Genomic DNA, 17,500 nt, shown 5'->3' with positions numbered 1-17,500 from the left:
TTGAACACTGATGGAGCAGATGCCACTATGTGCACCGTACACACACACCTCCCTCCTCTGACTCTGCTCGTCACTCACGCTGTTGCTAGGACACCGCGGCGCTAACACAGTGGCGGCGAGTGGGAAGTCGGAGCAGTGTTGTGATGAAGTGCTAGTGCAGTCAGTGGACTGGACGCGGCCTTTTGTTGGGGGTGACCGAGGCCTCGACAGAGCCAGCCACTGCAGATGTCCACAGCAGACACTGAGCAGTGGTCAGACAAAGATTGACCTTGTGATGCCACGCACACACACATACACCCACTCTCACACCCACACCAATCTTTACACACACGCCCACACCAATCTTTACACATACACACGTGGCCACACACAGATAAGAGACACACGCCCACAGACACCATCTGTAGGCCAACATAAAATAACTCAAACTCAAAGTCAAACACACACAGCCAAACACACACCGCCAAACACACACACAGGCAAAGCCGTGGCGTGAGAGGCGGGGAGAGCGAGCGTTACCGTGAGACGAGGAGGCAGCGCTGCAGCAGGTTCAGCTCGGGGTCCTGCAGGACGCTTTTGATGTCGCTGAGGAGGCGGAGAGAGAGAGAGAGAGAGAGAGAGAGAGAGAGAGAGAGAGATTCATTAAAAGAGATGAGAAAGGAGGGAAAGAACAGCCTTTCAGCCGCCTCACGCATCAGCCTCAAGGAGACAAGGGCGTCCTCTCATCTGTCAACCAGGACTAACACCAGTGCAGCATTCACCAGACAAGAGCAGTACACCTGCGCACACGCACACACACACACACACACACACGAGCGTGTGCGTACTCACACACACAGACACACAGACACACAAACACACACACACACACACACACGAGTGTGTGCGTACTCACACACACAGACACACAGACACAGACACACAGACACACAGACATACACACACACACACACACACACACACACACACACACACACACACACACACACACACACACACACACACACACACACACACACACACACACACAGATAATTTAGCCTTCTGTTCCTCCTTCAGACAGGCTGCCTTTAGAGACTGTCGAGGAGCTGGCTTTCAAACTTCACTACTTCAGGTGCATCCGATGGAGTCTCCGGTCTTTCGGTAGGGAAGAAAGAAGTAATCTCCAATTCTGAGAGAACAGCTGGACAAGTAGATTGCCAGTACTCACTTTGACAGGGAGTTGAGCTGCTCCTGAATTAGGCCCTTGATTTCATCCTTCTCGTTGTAATCTCTGTAGAGAGAGAACGGAAGAGAAAGAGAGAGAGAACGAAAGAGAGAGAACGAAAGACAGAGAAAGAGAAAGAGAGAAAGAGAAAAAACACAAAGTGGGCTATTTTTAAAAAGTAGAATGCGATGTGATGGAAAAATACAAACAAACAAACCCACATGAAGCCATGTGTTCTCTCTGCAGCTTGGCCTACCCCCCTCAGGGCTGCCACAGATGGGGAGTGCTGGATGTGCCACAGCCCCACTGCGCCCCCCCCAAAGCCTGCAGCCCCAGACTCAACCCCCCCGCACCCCGCCCCCCGCCCTCCTCGTCTGCACACAGCCTGGGTGGGGAACGCCGTCGAGGCCCGCGTCACGTCAGCGCCCACCTGCTGGGAGCTCAGGAGGGAAGGAGTGGCGCTACGCTAGCTTCCACAACAGCACATTCTAGGGCACGCAACACTTTTCACACCAGATTAATCTTGCAATTGTTCTCCTGATTAATCAAGAAGTCGTTTAATCAATAAAATGTCAGAAAACGGTGAAAATAATTTGATCAGCCTTCCGCAAAGCCAAGGACTTTGCCCTCAAATGCCCTGTTTTGAGCACATGGCAAACATAACATATATCAAATATCAATATTAAAGTTCATACAAGCTACAGTTTTGTAAATCAGCTAAATTTGAGGCATTTTCTTTAAACAATCACCCAAAACCATTAACCAATAGCTGGCGCTAAATGTAAAGTTGACAACAAATCGATTGGCTGATTAACTGCGGCAGCCCTGCAGCTGTGACTGTGCTGGACGGAGCCGTGAGGTGGACGACGGCCAGTGGCTAAGTGGCTAAGTGGCTGAGTGGCTGTGTGACTGAGTGACGGCTGTGAGAGAAGACGGTGAGATTCCTTCAGGTGCTCCGCTGCGGGGCTGACTCAGAGGGCACAGGTGTGTTTTCCCGGGCGTGTCTGTGACGTCGGGGAGCGGTTGGAAAGACAGTGCAGCGTTAGGAGAGGGTCGTGCGTGAGGAATGTGGACAGGGCTCATGTGGGGGTGGGGTGGGGGTGGGGGGGGGGGGCAGGAGACAGTGCTAGTGTGGTGGACACGTACACTTGTGTGATGTCCATGGTGAAGCTACCAGACCAGGGCTGCAGCAGCAGGAAGGCCTTCAGTGTGAGGGCAGCACGGGGCAGCAGCAGGTATGGACACCACACCGGGTCTGAGAGAGAGAGAGAGAGAGAGAGACAGACAGACAGAGAGAGAGAGAGAGAGAGAGAGAGAGAGAGAGAGAGAGAGAGAGAGACTATCAGTGAGTGCATGTCTGTGGGGGATTGTATCTGATAATGGAAGGACAGACATTAAAAAGGTGTTACAAACAACAAGCATCTGGTCAACCACTATTTCTGTGTACCTTTCGTCTGCCCAACACACACAGGCACACACAGGCACACACACACACACACACACACACACACACACACACACACAGGCGCACACACACACACAACATCTCACACACGTACCGGTCAGGTCCTGCTCGTCCATCCTGTAGCTGGCGGACTTCATGGCCATCTCCAGCACGCGGATGCAGCCGTCGTCGGAGGCCAGCACCACCTTGTCCGAGGTGCACCAGTCGATGTCCAGGATGCGGTAGCTGACGTTGCGGCCCACGCGCAGGCTGCTCACCATCTGAACCTGCAGCAGAGCAAACACACACATCAGCCACCTCCAGCCTACACCAACACCTCCACCTACACCAGCACCTCCACCTACACCAAAGATCCTTCATTACTGACAAGATAGAGCAACATAATGCATCTCTATGGAAGCAAAATTCGAACAGTTCCTGTCTGCTTAAAGAGGCGTGTCGCAAAGACGTCACAGTGGGATATCGATCTCTGTCAGATTGGCAAGCAGTTCAGTTCAAATGTAACGTCACTTTCTAGGTCTGCTTAAAGGGGGATTTCAGCCCCCCTCCCCTTTGCGAAAACAGAACGTGGAAATGGTCGAACGTTTACGCCTCTCGCTCTGCTTTAACCCTCTCCACCTACACCAAGACCTACACCAACACCTACACCTACACCAACACCTAAACCAACACCTACACCTAACTCCTCCACCTACTGGTGGGGCCTGATGGATCCGTTCTGCAATGCTTGCACGGATTTAATGAAGCTCCTCTACTGTTGCTGCCTATTTCCAGCTGTGAGCGTGAGGCTCTATATGAGGAGATGGCCTGGTCCACATTAGCATCTCCGTGGGTCTGCATTTCCCTAAACATTCATTACGCTCCTGTTCCATTAATCAGCATTGTGAAGCGCTAAGATGCCGGAGGGGGGCTCTGGAAAGGGTCCCACGAGTGGAGTAATGGAGGCTTGCGCGCTGCGCTGTAATTCTTCGGCTGCGTAGTGGTGGTGGTAAACAACTGGGTGTTCTGCTGCATCGGCCTTCTCCTCATTAGAGCCAGAATGCAGCCGAGACACAGACAGGCGTTCGCTCACTTTCTGCTCCTCAATTCTCCAACCAAATTATTCAATCCAAGACTCTGTGTGCATGTGTGCTCGGCACTGCTGTGTGTATGTGTGTGCCTGCATTGGCAGTGTGTGTGTGTGTGTGTGTGTGTGTGTGTGTGTGTGTGTGTGTCTGACTTACTCAGACACAGCTGTCAGAAGAGCAGTGATGCGTTTCCTTTCTCGTCTTTCTCAGCTGCATTTCATCTGTCTCTCCGTCAAGTGTGTATGTGTGTGTGTGTGTGAGTGTGTGTGTGTGGGGAGTATTGTGCGTTTCCCTCTGTTGACGGCCCCAAGGGAGCAGCGTCTCCCCAGCACGCCCCCCCCCCACCCCACACCCCCCCACCCCTCCCATCTCATCAGGCCCTGCCTGAGCAGTCAGCGCCAGCAGCTTGCCAGCCATATGTGTGCCCGTGTCTGCTGTGCCCACTCGCCCGCCCCGCGTACCCGCCTCACGCCGCCACACAACCGAAAACCAAAGATGTCAGCATTGTTTGCCGCGGCGATAACTGTCCCGCGCATCAATCTCATAGGCAGCATTAAAGGCTCGAGTGGAGACTGAGAACAGTTAAACAAGGAGGCGAGAGAGAGAGGACCCAGAGAGCCCACTCAGCTGCCTGAAAGCTCTCAGCACTGATGAAACCAGGGAGAGAGAGAGAGAGAGAGAGGGAGAGAGAGGGAGAGGAGGGAGAGAGGAGGAGAGAGAGGAGGGCGAGAGAGAGAGAGAGAGAGAGAGAGAAGGAGGGTGAGACAGAGAGAGAGAGAGAGAGAAGGAGAGAGAGAGGGAGAGAGGGAGAGAGAGAGAGAGAGAGCAGCACATCTTTCCTCTATAAAACTGGTGTAAATAAAAACGCTGACAGTAGGCTTTTAGGCGCCACCACCAAACGGTCCCTGTCACGACACCAATGATCTTTTACTACCATAACTGAGGGGGGCACTGCTGGCTCCGAGATGGAGATCTACGCTGACCGACTGCAGCCAGCGGATGTCTGGGCTGGACCGGGCTGGACAAAGGCCCCTGGGGGTCAACAGTGTGTCCGCCTGTGATCCAACTCCTCTGTCCCTGTCCTCCCTCTCCCCGTGGGAACCGCCCAGCACGTCTCAGAGACACCAAACCACTCCCAGCTCAGGCAGTGATGTGCACTCAACCTAACCAAGGACAAAAACCGAGCAGTCCTCTAATCAACAGTGAATCCTTGATGTATAGCCAGTGATCATATTGAATATCACTTGTCGTGATTAATAACAGCATTACCATATTACCTACCAACTGACGTATGGAAAAATGGAACCCAGCCTGGTGTGACTGATGAAATGCTAATGTTCACCTAGGCTTTTGGAGATTGTAAACTTCGCTCTGACATCTCGCAAACTCGTGAGAGAAATCTCGGCGTCGGGCACGTCTGAGGCAGCCCATACATCAGCCTGAGTCTCGTCCACACGGGGGGGGGGGGGATCAAGAGCAGATCTGACCAGTGCGGAACCCCCGCAGGGGCCGTCTCGTCTGCCGTGCGTACCTCTTTGGTGTCCCAGACTTCGGCGCCGTCCGTGTACATGACCAGCAGCTTCTGGTTGCCTTTCCCCGGGGCGAAGCGGATTTTCTTCACCCAGCCGCGGTGTGTGGGGACCGCCCTTTAAAAGATCAGAAGACACACATGAAAACACACACACACAAACACAAGCACGTACACGCACGCACGCACGCAAGCACACAACATTACTCAAAACCACAAGCGGGGTTGATTTTCTGCAAATTTGTATGCAAAGGAAAAACACACCTACAAACAGAAGATTTGGTCAGGCACAAATGAGCTCTGACAGCTCTATTAATTCCCAGTTTGTGCTCTTGCTTGTGTGTGTGTGTGTGTGTGTGTGTGTGTGTGTGTGTGTGTGTGTGTGTGTGTGTGTCTCTCTCTCTGTGTGTGTGTGTGTGTGTGTGTATCTATGTGTGTTTGTTTGTGTGTGTGTGTGTGTGTGTGCACAGACAGACAGAAAGATGACCGTCAGACTGACCTGGACAGGCGGGCCTTGAGGTCCCAGAAGTTGAGGTTGCCGTCCACGTCCCCCAGCACCAGCGTGTCCCCCTTCCAGGCGATGCAGGCGATGCTCCCCATGCTGCCCTGCAGGACACCACCACAACAGAGGCCAGTCAGCACATCTGTGCCTGACCACGCCAGCGCTGTGTGTGTGTGTGTGTGCGCCTCTGTGTGTGTGTGTGAGTGTGTCTGTGTGCGTCTCTGTGTGTGTGTCTGTGTGCGTGTGTGCGTGTGTGCGTGTCTATGTGTGTGTGTGAGTGTGTCTGTGTGTGTGTGTGTGTGTCTCTGTGTGTGCGTGCGTGTGTGTGTGTGTGCGTCTCTGTGTGTGCGTGTCTGTGTGTGCGTGTCTGTGTGTGCGTGTGTGTGTGAGTGTGTCTGTGTGCGTTTGTGTGTGTCTGTGTGTCAGAGCAGTGGTTAGTGAGCACATCTGTGACTGACCACGCCAGCGCCGGGCGACCCTGACCGCACCTGGAGCGGGCAGCGGAGGGAACCAAGGGGGGTACCCTGACTACCCTCGGCCGTCGGCTGGCATTTGGAGCTCTGAGCGAGAGCGAGTGCGAGCGCAGCTGGTCACCACGGCCCGGCGCCCAGCAGGGCTGGACCAGACAAAAGGGCAGCGGAGCGACAGCCTGGCTACTGAGCGACTGAGCACGAGCCATTAGGAATATGGCCCCACTTTCACCACTGCCAACAAGACGCCATTTACATTTTCATGAGGCCCATTTGTCCTGCCGTTTTATGGGTGTGCGTGTGTATGGATGACGGTGCGCTTGTTTTTCCAGAAGGAAAAAGAAGGGGAGGGTCGGGGAGACTGTAGCAATATTTCTGTCCGTCCCACTCCCAGAGGGGACTAAACACATCTCTGCCTGTGTGTATTTGTATGTGTGTGTGTCCCAGTCTTTCTCATGGGCTCCATCACACACCAGACAAGTAAAAAATGTCCAACGTGTCCACTAACAACCCCCCGCGCAGCCAGTCGTTTGTGCCGCTTTTGTGCCACTTTCATTTGTCACCCATGCTTGCCTGATGCAGGGACACTAAAGGCAGCATGTTTTAATGGCTGCCAGGCCTTTGTTATGGCTGACTGGGGACACATCTCTTTATGCGGTGGAGCCGTTCAAGGCGCCCGACTTCAAAGGAAAATGAAGATTCACGGATTAGCCCAATTAAATGTCAACACACGGCTCCACAAATGGAGACCGCCGGGGCCAAAGGGGGTGACAACAAACAAACAGGGCCATTCTTCCGAAACAGGAGGGAAAACAATTACCTCAACGTGTGAGGAATCAGAAGCGTGGCTTAGCGCGGTCGTGTGCTACTCTGGGGAGCACTGGGAGAAAACACAAGTGGGGAAAAGTGTGCGTTAACGGGCAAAGTCAAAAGAGAAACACACCAAAAAAGTTCTGCGCCGAAAAAAAAAATCCTGATGTCTAACTCTTTAAGTGTGGCACACATGAAAGAGTGCAGAAACCCATTTCCTCCCGACAACAGAGCTCTGTAGCCACTTCCTCTCATACAACATCCGCTACACAACACAACAACACACATGTGGCAGCCAAACAGCATGTGGAGGGAAAAACATGATCTGGAGAATGTGACACGAATGACAGACTGGGAGAAGAAGGAGTATGTGTGCATGTGTGTGTGTGTGTGTGTGTGTGTGTGTGTGTGTGTGTGTGTGTGTGGTGTGTGTCAGTGTAAAGGTGTACAGTATGTGTGGGAGACAGAGAGTGATAATGAGCAAAGTAATAGGCTTTTCCTCAGGGAGAAACATGGCACTGGTTGACACAACCACAGGCACAGATGTGCTGCGTGCACACACTGACACCGTCACACACACACACATACACACACACACACACACACACACACACACACACACACACACAGACAGACACACACAGACAGACACACACACACACAGACACACACACAGACACACACACACACACACACACACACACACACAGGTTGGAAACATACTAATGAGACTTGAGGGGTGGCCAAGTTCATCTCCCTTCCTGACTTTCCCAAACAGTGAAAATACCACTAATAACCCCGGGCATGAGAAGAGTACCAAACACAGACTCCGTCCTCCTCAAACAGCCTCTCCCTCTCACTCCCTGCATCTCTCCCTCTCACTCCCTGCATCCCTCTCTCTCTCCCTTCATCTCTCACTCTCTCCATCTCTTTCTCTCCATCTCTTTCTCTCTCTCTCTCTCTCTCTCTCTCTCTCTCTCTCTCTCTCTCGCTCTTTCCATCTCTTTCCCCCCTTCTATACGCCCTCTCCCTCTCTGTCATTGCGGTTTCCCTGCCAGCTATTCCCCTGGGTCTGACTCACAAACAACAGAAAATAACATGAGTGTTCAGAATTGCTGAGGTCAGAGCAATGCCTGGCCCTCCCCCTCAACACCACACACACACACACACACATACACACACTCTCATCCAGATAGTTTCTCACACACACACACACACACACACACACACACACACACACACACACACACACACACACACACACACATACACACACACACACACACACACAGATACTTTGAGAGGTCTGTTTGTGGGAGAGAAATGAAATGGGGAGAAGAAAGGGAAGACGTGATTGTGGCAAATGACGGAGGGCTGTAAGAGTTGCTCAGAGCTCATCTCTCATGGTAATGGAGGACAGACAGGGATGAGCACCCACGTGAACTCAGAACACGGAGACCAGCGCAGGACACAAAGGGAGAGGATGATGGAGGCTCATGCTGCCATGAAAGGATGGAGAGAGTGATGGAGAGACGGAGGACAGGGGAGCTTGAGGAGGGGTGGGTGTGTGTGTGTCTATCCGTCTGTCGGTGTGTCTGTCTTTGTGTGTATGTGTGTGTGTGTCTGTCTGTTTATGTGTCTGTGTGTCTTTGTGTATGTGCGTGTGTGTGTGTGTGTGTGTCTGTCTGTCTTTGTGTGTGTATGTGTGTGTGTGTATGTTTGTGTGTCTGTGTGTCTTTGTGCGTGATTGTGTGTGTGTGTGTGTGTGTCTGTATGTTTGTGTGTGTGTGTCTTTGTGCGTGATTGTGTGTGTGTATCTGTCTGTGTGTGTGTGTGTGTGTGTGTGTCTGTCTGTCTGTGTGTGTGTGTGCGGGTGAGACGCTTACGTCGGGGGGGATGCGCGCGCCGTCCTTCACGCTGTTGCCCTCCACGGTGATGTGGTAGACCTGGCCGTCGGTGTCGGTGAACACAAAGTGCTCCCGCGCCGAGATGGACTGGCTCGACTCCGACTTGCTCTCGGCATCCTGCAGCATGCTAGACGAAATAAAAGGACAAGACAGATGATCTAGAAGATTCTCCTTTGTGCAGGAGGGAACTCTGCCTCCTACATCCACGCGGCATTCAGATTCAGAACACATGAGCCTCATTATATTAAAGGTTGCCTAAAGATGTGACATACACAACAGCTGACTCAAGTGAGTCTAATGACTGAAGATAGAACGGGTTTTTTTTTTTTTTCGGCGTTAAATTGAAGAGAGACTTGAGCTCTGCAAATATTCCAGTGACAGCTAATACCAGACAGTGCTAACTGAAATCCCCGCTCGGTATTTCTTGTCTCCCGAATAATATCGCACATCCAGGTGCCTGCCAGCCCATAAGCTCATATCCGCCGTGCAACACATTCAAATATCTGTGACTGATGAAAAGTTAATTTTCACAGAAACTTTTTGAGATTTGCCAACCATACTTTGACACTTTCCAAACAGGAAACACGGAAACACGGAAACACGGAAACACACACACACACACACACACACACACACACACACACACACACACACACACACACACACACACACACACACACACACACACACACACACTAAAAAAAGACATTTTCATGAGGCATGTCGAAGTGGATTAGACATATGCATCAGCCTCAGACGGACGCCTCCTCCACAGTCAGCTCAGGGAGGGAGTGTCTCAGCGGCCCTCTTCAGCGTCTACACCTCGGCTCTGTCTGTGGACGGGGGCCCGGTGCCGTGTTCGGCGAGGTGAGGAAGGGCCTCCCGAGGACCCCCGGAGGCTGCTGGAGTGGACCGGAGTGTATGGTGTGTGTGTGTGTATGGAGTGTGTGTGTGTGTGTGTGTGTGTGTGTGTATGTATGGAGTGTGTGTGTGTGTGTGTGTGTGTGTGTGTGTGTGTGTGTGTGTGTGTGTGTGTATGGAGTGTGTGTGTGTGTGTGTGTGTGTATGAGTGTGTGTGTGCATGGAGTGTGTGTATGTATGGCGGTGACGTGTGTGGCGTGGTGAGGAAGGCTTCCCGAGGGCTTCCCGAGGGCCCCCCGGAGGCTGCTGGAGTGGACCGAACTGGACCGAACTGGACCGGAGTGGACCGGAGTGGACCGGAGTGTGTCCGAGTGCTGAGCGCTCACCTGATGACGGACGACTCCACGCTGCTCTGCTCGGCGTCCGACACCGTCTGGCGAGCCATGGCCTCCCGCGCCGCCATCTGCTTCTTCTTCAGGCTCTTCAGGTTGTGAGACGGAGACCACTCCTGTACCACACACACGTGCACACACACACACACACACACACACACACACACACACACACACACACACACACACACACACACACACACACACACACACACACACACACACACACACACACACTGTAAGAGCTACACACTGGCAGATATAGCCACAAAAAAGGTAAACTCTGTCTGTACTATAAGCATTGTGAAGGGAGAGAGCTGAACCAGGGGTGCTAAACCTGCAGCTTGACAGCAACAGCACAGAGCCAGTGTCATCAGTCAGAGCACATACTCAGCCATAGTGACGCCTCAACACACAACGAGCCAACACACACATTTCATTTCTCACAGCAACTTTTATGGGCATGAGCAGGATATATACTACTGGAAATTACAAACGGCAAAGACCAAAATAAATAACAACAAATAGATTGAAAAAAAAAAAAACACACATCTTGAAGTTAATGATCACAAATTCACTTGAACCACACACACACACACACGCACGCACGCACACGCACACACACTCTCTCTCTCTCTCTCTCTCACACACACACACACACACACACACACACACACACACACACACACACACACACACACACACACACACACACACACACACACACACACACACACACACACACACACACACACACACACACACACACACACACACACACACACACACACACACACATTCATCCGTCTCAGCAGGGTGTCTTAATGGGCCTCCAGCAGTCATGACTATTTATTTGAGAAATAAAAGAGCGACGCTACGTGGGGCTTGATGTGAGAGGGCTGTCTGTATAATCTACAGCTGTGTCTGGACTGATCCAGGCCCACTACATCTTCCTCTTTCTCTCCCTCCGCCCCACCTCTCCCTCTCTCTCTCCACTCTCTCACACTCGCGCTCACGCTCACACATTTGTCTCGCTCAAACAAAAACATATTATTTTTGCTGTAGCTAATTTTCACCCTCATTTTCCAACAAACCTCTCTTTTCACCCTCCCCTTTTTCTACATCTCCCACACACACTTTCTCATAAACACACACACACGCACACACACACACACACACACACACACACACACACTACTACACACATACACACACACACAACTACACACATACACACACACACACACACACACACACACACACACTACTACACACACACACACACCTTCTCTACCTCAAACACAGACACCTAAGCACGTCCGAGCAGACGGCATAATTCTCTCCTGGTCATTAGGCAGTGCAGCTGGAGTGATCTGCCCAGAAGGTGCAATCAATATGGAAATCAGCTGGCAGTGCCGGCGCAGGCCAGGCATGTATTATTAACGTTATTGTTGGGCTCGTTCGCACCGCGCCGTTAACTGCCATGCCGCAGAAACTTGGGCCAACATTTCTCCTCCGCATCGCCGGAGCGCTGAGGTCGGGGGGCGGACCGACGAGAGACCGACTCGCCGGGGGCCCAGAGACGCCCGGCTGAGACCTGGCCCTGACCTGGCCCAGATCGGGTCCCTTTAGGAGCTCTCCTGAGATACACACTGAGACACGAATCCAAGACAAACACAGACATGCACTCACACTTGCGCTCACACTCACATCCCTAGACAGCGTGTTGTGTTGTGTTGTGTGTGTTGCTGTGTGTTATGTGCTGTGTTACGCTGTGCTGGGTTGTGTTGTTTGTGTTGTTGTGTTGTTAAAAAAAAAAAAAAAAATGTTGTGTTGTGTGTGTTGCTGTGTGTTATGTGTTGTGTTATGCTGTGCTGGGTTGAGTTATTTGTGTTGTTGTGTGTTATGTGTTGTGTGGCACTGTGCTGTCTTGTGCTGTGTTGCATTATAATGTGCTGTGCTGTGCTGTGTTGTGTTGTTGTGTGTTGTTGTGTTGTGTGTTGTTGTGCTGCGCTGTGCTGTGCTGTGCTGGGCTGTGTTGTTGTGTGTTGTTGTGTTGTGTGCTGTTGTGCTGTGCTGTGTTGTGCTGTGCTGTGCTGTGCTGTGCTGTGCTGTTGTGTGTTGTTGTGTTGTGTGCTGTTGTGTTGCGCTGTGCTGTCTTGTGCTGTGCTGTGCTGTGTTGTGTTGTTGTGTTGTGTGCTGTTGTGCTGCGCTGTGCTGTGTTGTGTTGTTGTGTTGTGTGCTGTTGTGCTGTGCTGTGCTGTGCTGTGCTGTGCTGTGCTGTGCTGTGCTGTGCTGGGCTGTGCTGTGTTGTGCTGTTGTGTGTTGTTGTGTGTTGTTGTGTTGTGTGCAGTTGTGTTGCGCTGTGCGGTCTTGTGCTGTGCTGGGCTGGTGGGAGGATGAGTAAGGAGAGGATTACCCAGCCGAGGGGAAGCCGTGGGGAGTCAGCAGGAACGTGGCTTATCGGCGGATACTGTGGGCTTGTGTAGGTGAGGGTTTCATTATTTGCACAGCAAGATGGGTAAGGAAATAAATGTGTGTGTAAGTATGTGTGTGTGTGTGCGCGCATGTTTATGTGCACGCACTCTGTGCGAGTCAAGTGAGTAAGGGTATCTCACCTGCATATGCATATCCTTGAGACTTAAGTCAGGAATGTGGCTGTGGCCTCGGTGAGTGTATGTATGCAGATAAGAGAACATGCATAAGTGCAGGTCTTAATGAGACAGCCATGTTGAGTGTGCATGGAGTGTGTGTGTGTGTGTGTACTGTATGTGTGTGTGTGTATGGAGTGTGTGTGTGTGTGTGTGTGTGTGTGTGTATGGAGTGTGTATGGAGTGTGTGTGTGTGTGTGTGTGTGTGTGTATGTGTGTGTATGTATGGAGTGTGTGTGTGTGTGTGTGTGTGTCATTACCAGTGCTGTGACGGTGGGGAAGTTCTTGGCCATCTCGCGCAGCAGGGTTCCAGTTCTCACGTCCCAAAGCTCCAGAGGCTTGTCCCTGAACACCACCACCAGGTACTGCCTACACACACACACACACACACACACACACACACACACACACACACACACACACACACACACACACACACACACACACACACACACACACACACACACACACACACACACACACACACACACACACACACACACACACACACACACACACACACACACACACACACACACACACACACACACAAATATATCAGCTGCCACATTTTCTGCAGACCAGTTCATTACCACAACAAAACTGCATTCGGCACGGAACAGCCAATAACTAAACAGTGTAGAGTTTTATGCACCAATGTCTCCTTCACTGTAGACTAATGCCACTAAATTAGCCAATTAAACGGGCACATAAATAACTGAAATAAAATTCCACTTTGTTATAAAAAAAAAACAATCTGTATTTCTCTTCAGCCGCATCCAAATAACCTTTCTTAAATACAATTAGGAGAGCGTTTAAACATAACACCAGGAAATTAAAATGACTTAACAGTTGCCACCAACATAACAATTAAGCTGTTTGATATGGTGTGTTTAGCTCAGCGCTGTGGTCTGACTCCTGTCACCCAGGCTGGTTATTAAAACTCTGAGCACGGCCTTACTCTCCCACTCACCCCGCCTCACCCACCCACACACACTCTCACACACACACACACACACACACACACAGAGAGTCCAGCGAGCCCCTGCTGAGGTAGCCGCGGTGGTGCCGTCTCGGAGCCGGCCGCGTGCCTGTACTGCCTCAGAGGGAGGCCGAGCCGGAGTGGTGGACCTCCGACCGCGCGCTCGGAGCCTGACATTCTCAAATCCCGTCTTTTATTTCCCCGAGATCTGAGACCGTTGGCAGGAGCGCACCTTGGGACGAGGAGGAGAAAATGAAGGGAGAGGCCCACCCCTTCCCTCCGCTCACGCCAAAAAAGAGAAGGCAAAAGAAAGTACAACCCTCCAGTGGCCAATATGGAGGTTTTAATCAAAGGCGGACATGTTGGATGGCAACAGCACCAGAGTGGGTGAACAGTCCCTGCCAAAGGCTCTCTGTGTGCGCGCACGCATGCCTCTCTGTGTGTGTGTGTGTGTGTGTGTGGTATTATGGGAGCAGAACTCACTTCAGATGAGAAACTTTAATCATCTCTATGGCCGGCTCATCATTTCCCCGCTCTCCTCTGAATGCAAAGCACCTCCCTGAGAGAGAGAGAATGAGAGAGCACAAAGTGGAGAGATGCAGAAAAAGACAAAAGGAGAGAGAGAGAGGGGAAGAGGAGAGAGGGGGAGAGAGAGAGAGAGAATGAGAGAATAAGACGGAGAGAGAGAGCAGAGGAAGAGGAAAGGGAACATATTAGAGAGCGCATTAGAGTACATTCGAGCGCACCCAAACATTACACAAAAGAAATGGCTGGAGCGCTCTGCACTCGTTAATGGCATTGGGAAGACAAGCTCATCCATCAGCTCCACCACCACCTCTCCTCAGCTAGAGAGCACTGAGAAGCACACCTATCTGCTCACAGCCACTTAGAAAAGGCCCAGTAGCAGGGAGAGAGAGAGGAGCCCACCGGGCAGCGCGGGCATGTTCCAGAGGGGACACTGCTCTGGGTCGAGCTGCCCCGGAGTGGACCATGACAACATGATGAGGTCCCAGCGGTGTGGCGCGGACGATCCCCGGAGGAGAGGACCTTGACAGAGGTGAACCCGAAGGAGGCCCTTTAAAGAGCGGCCAAAGACCGGGCAGTGCAGCGCCACGGGTGGACGCGGCCGCCCCCGCCCGCCCCCCGCCTGCCCGCCTCTCTGGAGTGGCGTCATCAGACATCGAGGCCGGACACGCAGCGGGGCGCCCGTGCCCTCGAGTGGCACCCGAGCCTTTCATCTCTGCGAGGGAGCGAGCGAGGACGCGGCCGGCCTCATAAGACTCCGAAACTAGCACAGCACAGCGTAGCAGAGCAAAGCAACAACTTCCACGCAGCAGAAGCAAACTTCAGCCACCAGATGGGAGAGGACTGGCAAGTCTGCTCTGTGCGAATGACATGGAGATGATTCACTTCTCACGCCGTCGCTCCTGCGAGCGCTTTCTTTGCATCTACTTAGCCAATTACCTGCAGAAGCTCACCGCCAAAATGACTCACATAACACAGCAGAAATAATCGCTTTGCAGTTTACACCTCGTCTCTCTCTTTTCTCTGACACTCCTGGTAGGGCATGGGGAGCTCCTAGGACACACACACGCATAAACACACACACCCACACACCCACACACCTCACACACACACACACACACACACACACACACACACACACACACACACACACACACACACACACACACACACACACACACACACACACACACACACACACACACACACACACACACACACACACACACACACACACACGGGGCAGCCCAAGGGCGCTCATCAGACGGTGGAGGCTGGGGCTACTTGACATGCAAACAGACATAACTAGTGGGGCCTGTCCTCCAGCGTTCAGCTCTGGGATATGGAAATGCCTGACCTAGCCGAGTCCCCCAGCATCTGGGAAGGAGAGGGGCGTGAACAGGTGTGAGTTTGCGGGAGTTAGTCATCTCTGGAGAGGCCTGTGTGTGTGTGTGTGTGTGTGTGTGTGTGTGTGTTTTTGTTTGTATTCTAATCAAGAAGCGGAGACGCCTTGTACTTGATCGGGTCTGCTTACTCATCTGTGTGTGTTGTTGTTGCTGTGTGTGTGTGTGTGTGTGTGTGTGTGTGTGTTGTTGTTGTTGATGATGATGCAGTGTGTCTGCCTCACCTCTGTCACCTGATTAGCACTAACTCTTAATTATGTCTTGCTCATAATGAGGGGCTTTATGCCACGAGCCACATGGCACTCAGTCAATATAAACAGACACACACACACACACACACACACACACACACACACACACACACACACACACACACACACACACACACACACACACACGACAGCCACGTTTGCTGAAATCTGAATAATGGTCTCCAAGCAGCAGAGAGATGAGGTGAGGTGACAGGGATTGAAATATGTGTGTATACACACACGCACACACACACAAAATATAGATAACATCCCCCTCTTACACACACTAACTAACAATCAACCTAAAAGAGGATCCAGATGCCTCACGTCACATAGACACACAGTGTACCCCTCCAGCAGCAGGCCCAGGGAATCAGCCAGTCCTCCGTGACAGATGCCCTCCATGTCCTGCACACACACACACACACACACACACACACACACACAGCAGCAGCAGCAGCAGCCTGCCGTTCCAGCGCAGAGCCCCAGAGAGCTCCAGAGAGCCCCGGAGGGCACCAGAGGGTGTACCCTCCCCTGAGACGCCCACCGAGGGCCACTCATCTCATCTGGGCTGCACTTCAGAGGCGGAGAAAAACAGACAAACAAGCTCGAAAACTCCTCATGCACATGCTCTTCAGGGTGAGAGAGGGAGAGAGAATGAAAGAGAGAGAGAGGGAGAGAGAGAGAGAGAGAGAGAGAGAGTGAGAGTGAGAGTGAGGTGAGAGAGAGAGAGAGTGAGAGTGAGAGTGAGAGTGAGAGTGAGAGTGAGAGAGAGAGAGAGAGAGAGGGAGAGAGAGAGGGAGAGAGAGAGAGAGAGAGAGAGAGAGAGAGAGAGAACTCTGAAGATGCCCCACTCCATTTGCCTGCTATCAGGGACTACTTCAGCTGCCATTTTCTTAAATTCAAAAAATAACACAACAACATCTTGGGAGTGTGTGAAGCCCTATAGAACACTCCTCTACTCTAGAGTCTCAAAGTCTAATTGGACACGTCTGCTGCTACAACACAACGGGAGCCTCTATACTGTACGTGCCTTTCTTATGGGATAGAATAGGGATGAGGACCGATGGGACATTGAGAAGCCACACTGGGCATAATGCACTGATTGCACATGTGAAATCAAATTGCTCTCCCCCCGGTAAGCCGGCGCTGCCACAATCAAATGTGTAAACACTCGCTTGTTCTCCATTAGCGTCGACTAAGAGGCACTGCAGTGTCTAAAGACGCACATGGCACAGCGGGAGACTTTAAAGATGCAAGGAAATGGCAGCATCTCATTAAAAATAGAGAATGCGGATATTTACCCATGGCAACAGGGCATAAAAACAAACACTCTATTTCCCTGTTTGTTCAGGAGTTTTATAATTAAAGTGCAATTCCCACCGCGGTCGTACCTTGTTGTCACGGGGGGGAAAGTGTGACGGGTCCCTAGAGAAGCCCTGACTGAGTTACAAAAAGGCTTTACATCAAACACACGCA

General features: G+C 51.8%; 1 protein-coding gene across 1 annotated transcript in view; it reads right to left on the bottom strand.

Moving 5' to 3' along the window:
- wdr11 (WD repeat domain 11) overlaps positions 1-17,500 on the bottom strand; it is a 55,687-nt gene that overhangs the window by 10,036 nt on the left and 28,151 nt on the right. The window contains exons 13-22 of the mRNA XM_062519242.1: positions 14,326-14,401; positions 13,121-13,229; positions 10,204-10,325; positions 8,936-9,083; positions 5,767-5,873; positions 5,271-5,385; positions 2,767-2,938; positions 2,354-2,462; positions 1,211-1,273; positions 520-585 (exon numbers count right to left, since the gene is read on the bottom strand). Of these exons, the coding sequence (XP_062375226.1) occupies positions 520-585; positions 1,211-1,273; positions 2,354-2,462; positions 2,767-2,938; positions 5,271-5,385; positions 5,767-5,873; positions 8,936-9,083; positions 10,204-10,325; positions 13,121-13,229; positions 14,326-14,401 (1,087 nt within the window). The remainder of the gene's footprint in view (positions 1-519; positions 586-1,210; positions 1,274-2,353; positions 2,463-2,766; positions 2,939-5,270; positions 5,386-5,766; positions 5,874-8,935; positions 9,084-10,203; positions 10,326-13,120; positions 13,230-14,325; positions 14,402-17,500) is intronic.

Source organism: Sardina pilchardus, chromosome 18, assembly GCF_963854185.1.
Source record: "Sardina pilchardus chromosome 18, fSarPil1.1, whole genome shotgun sequence".
NCBI classification, from domain to species: domain Eukaryota; kingdom Metazoa; phylum Chordata; class Actinopteri; order Clupeiformes; family Clupeidae; genus Sardina; species Sardina pilchardus.
The sequence above is the reverse complement of the archived record's forward strand: the minus strand, read 5'-3'. Positions and strand labels throughout refer to the sequence as shown.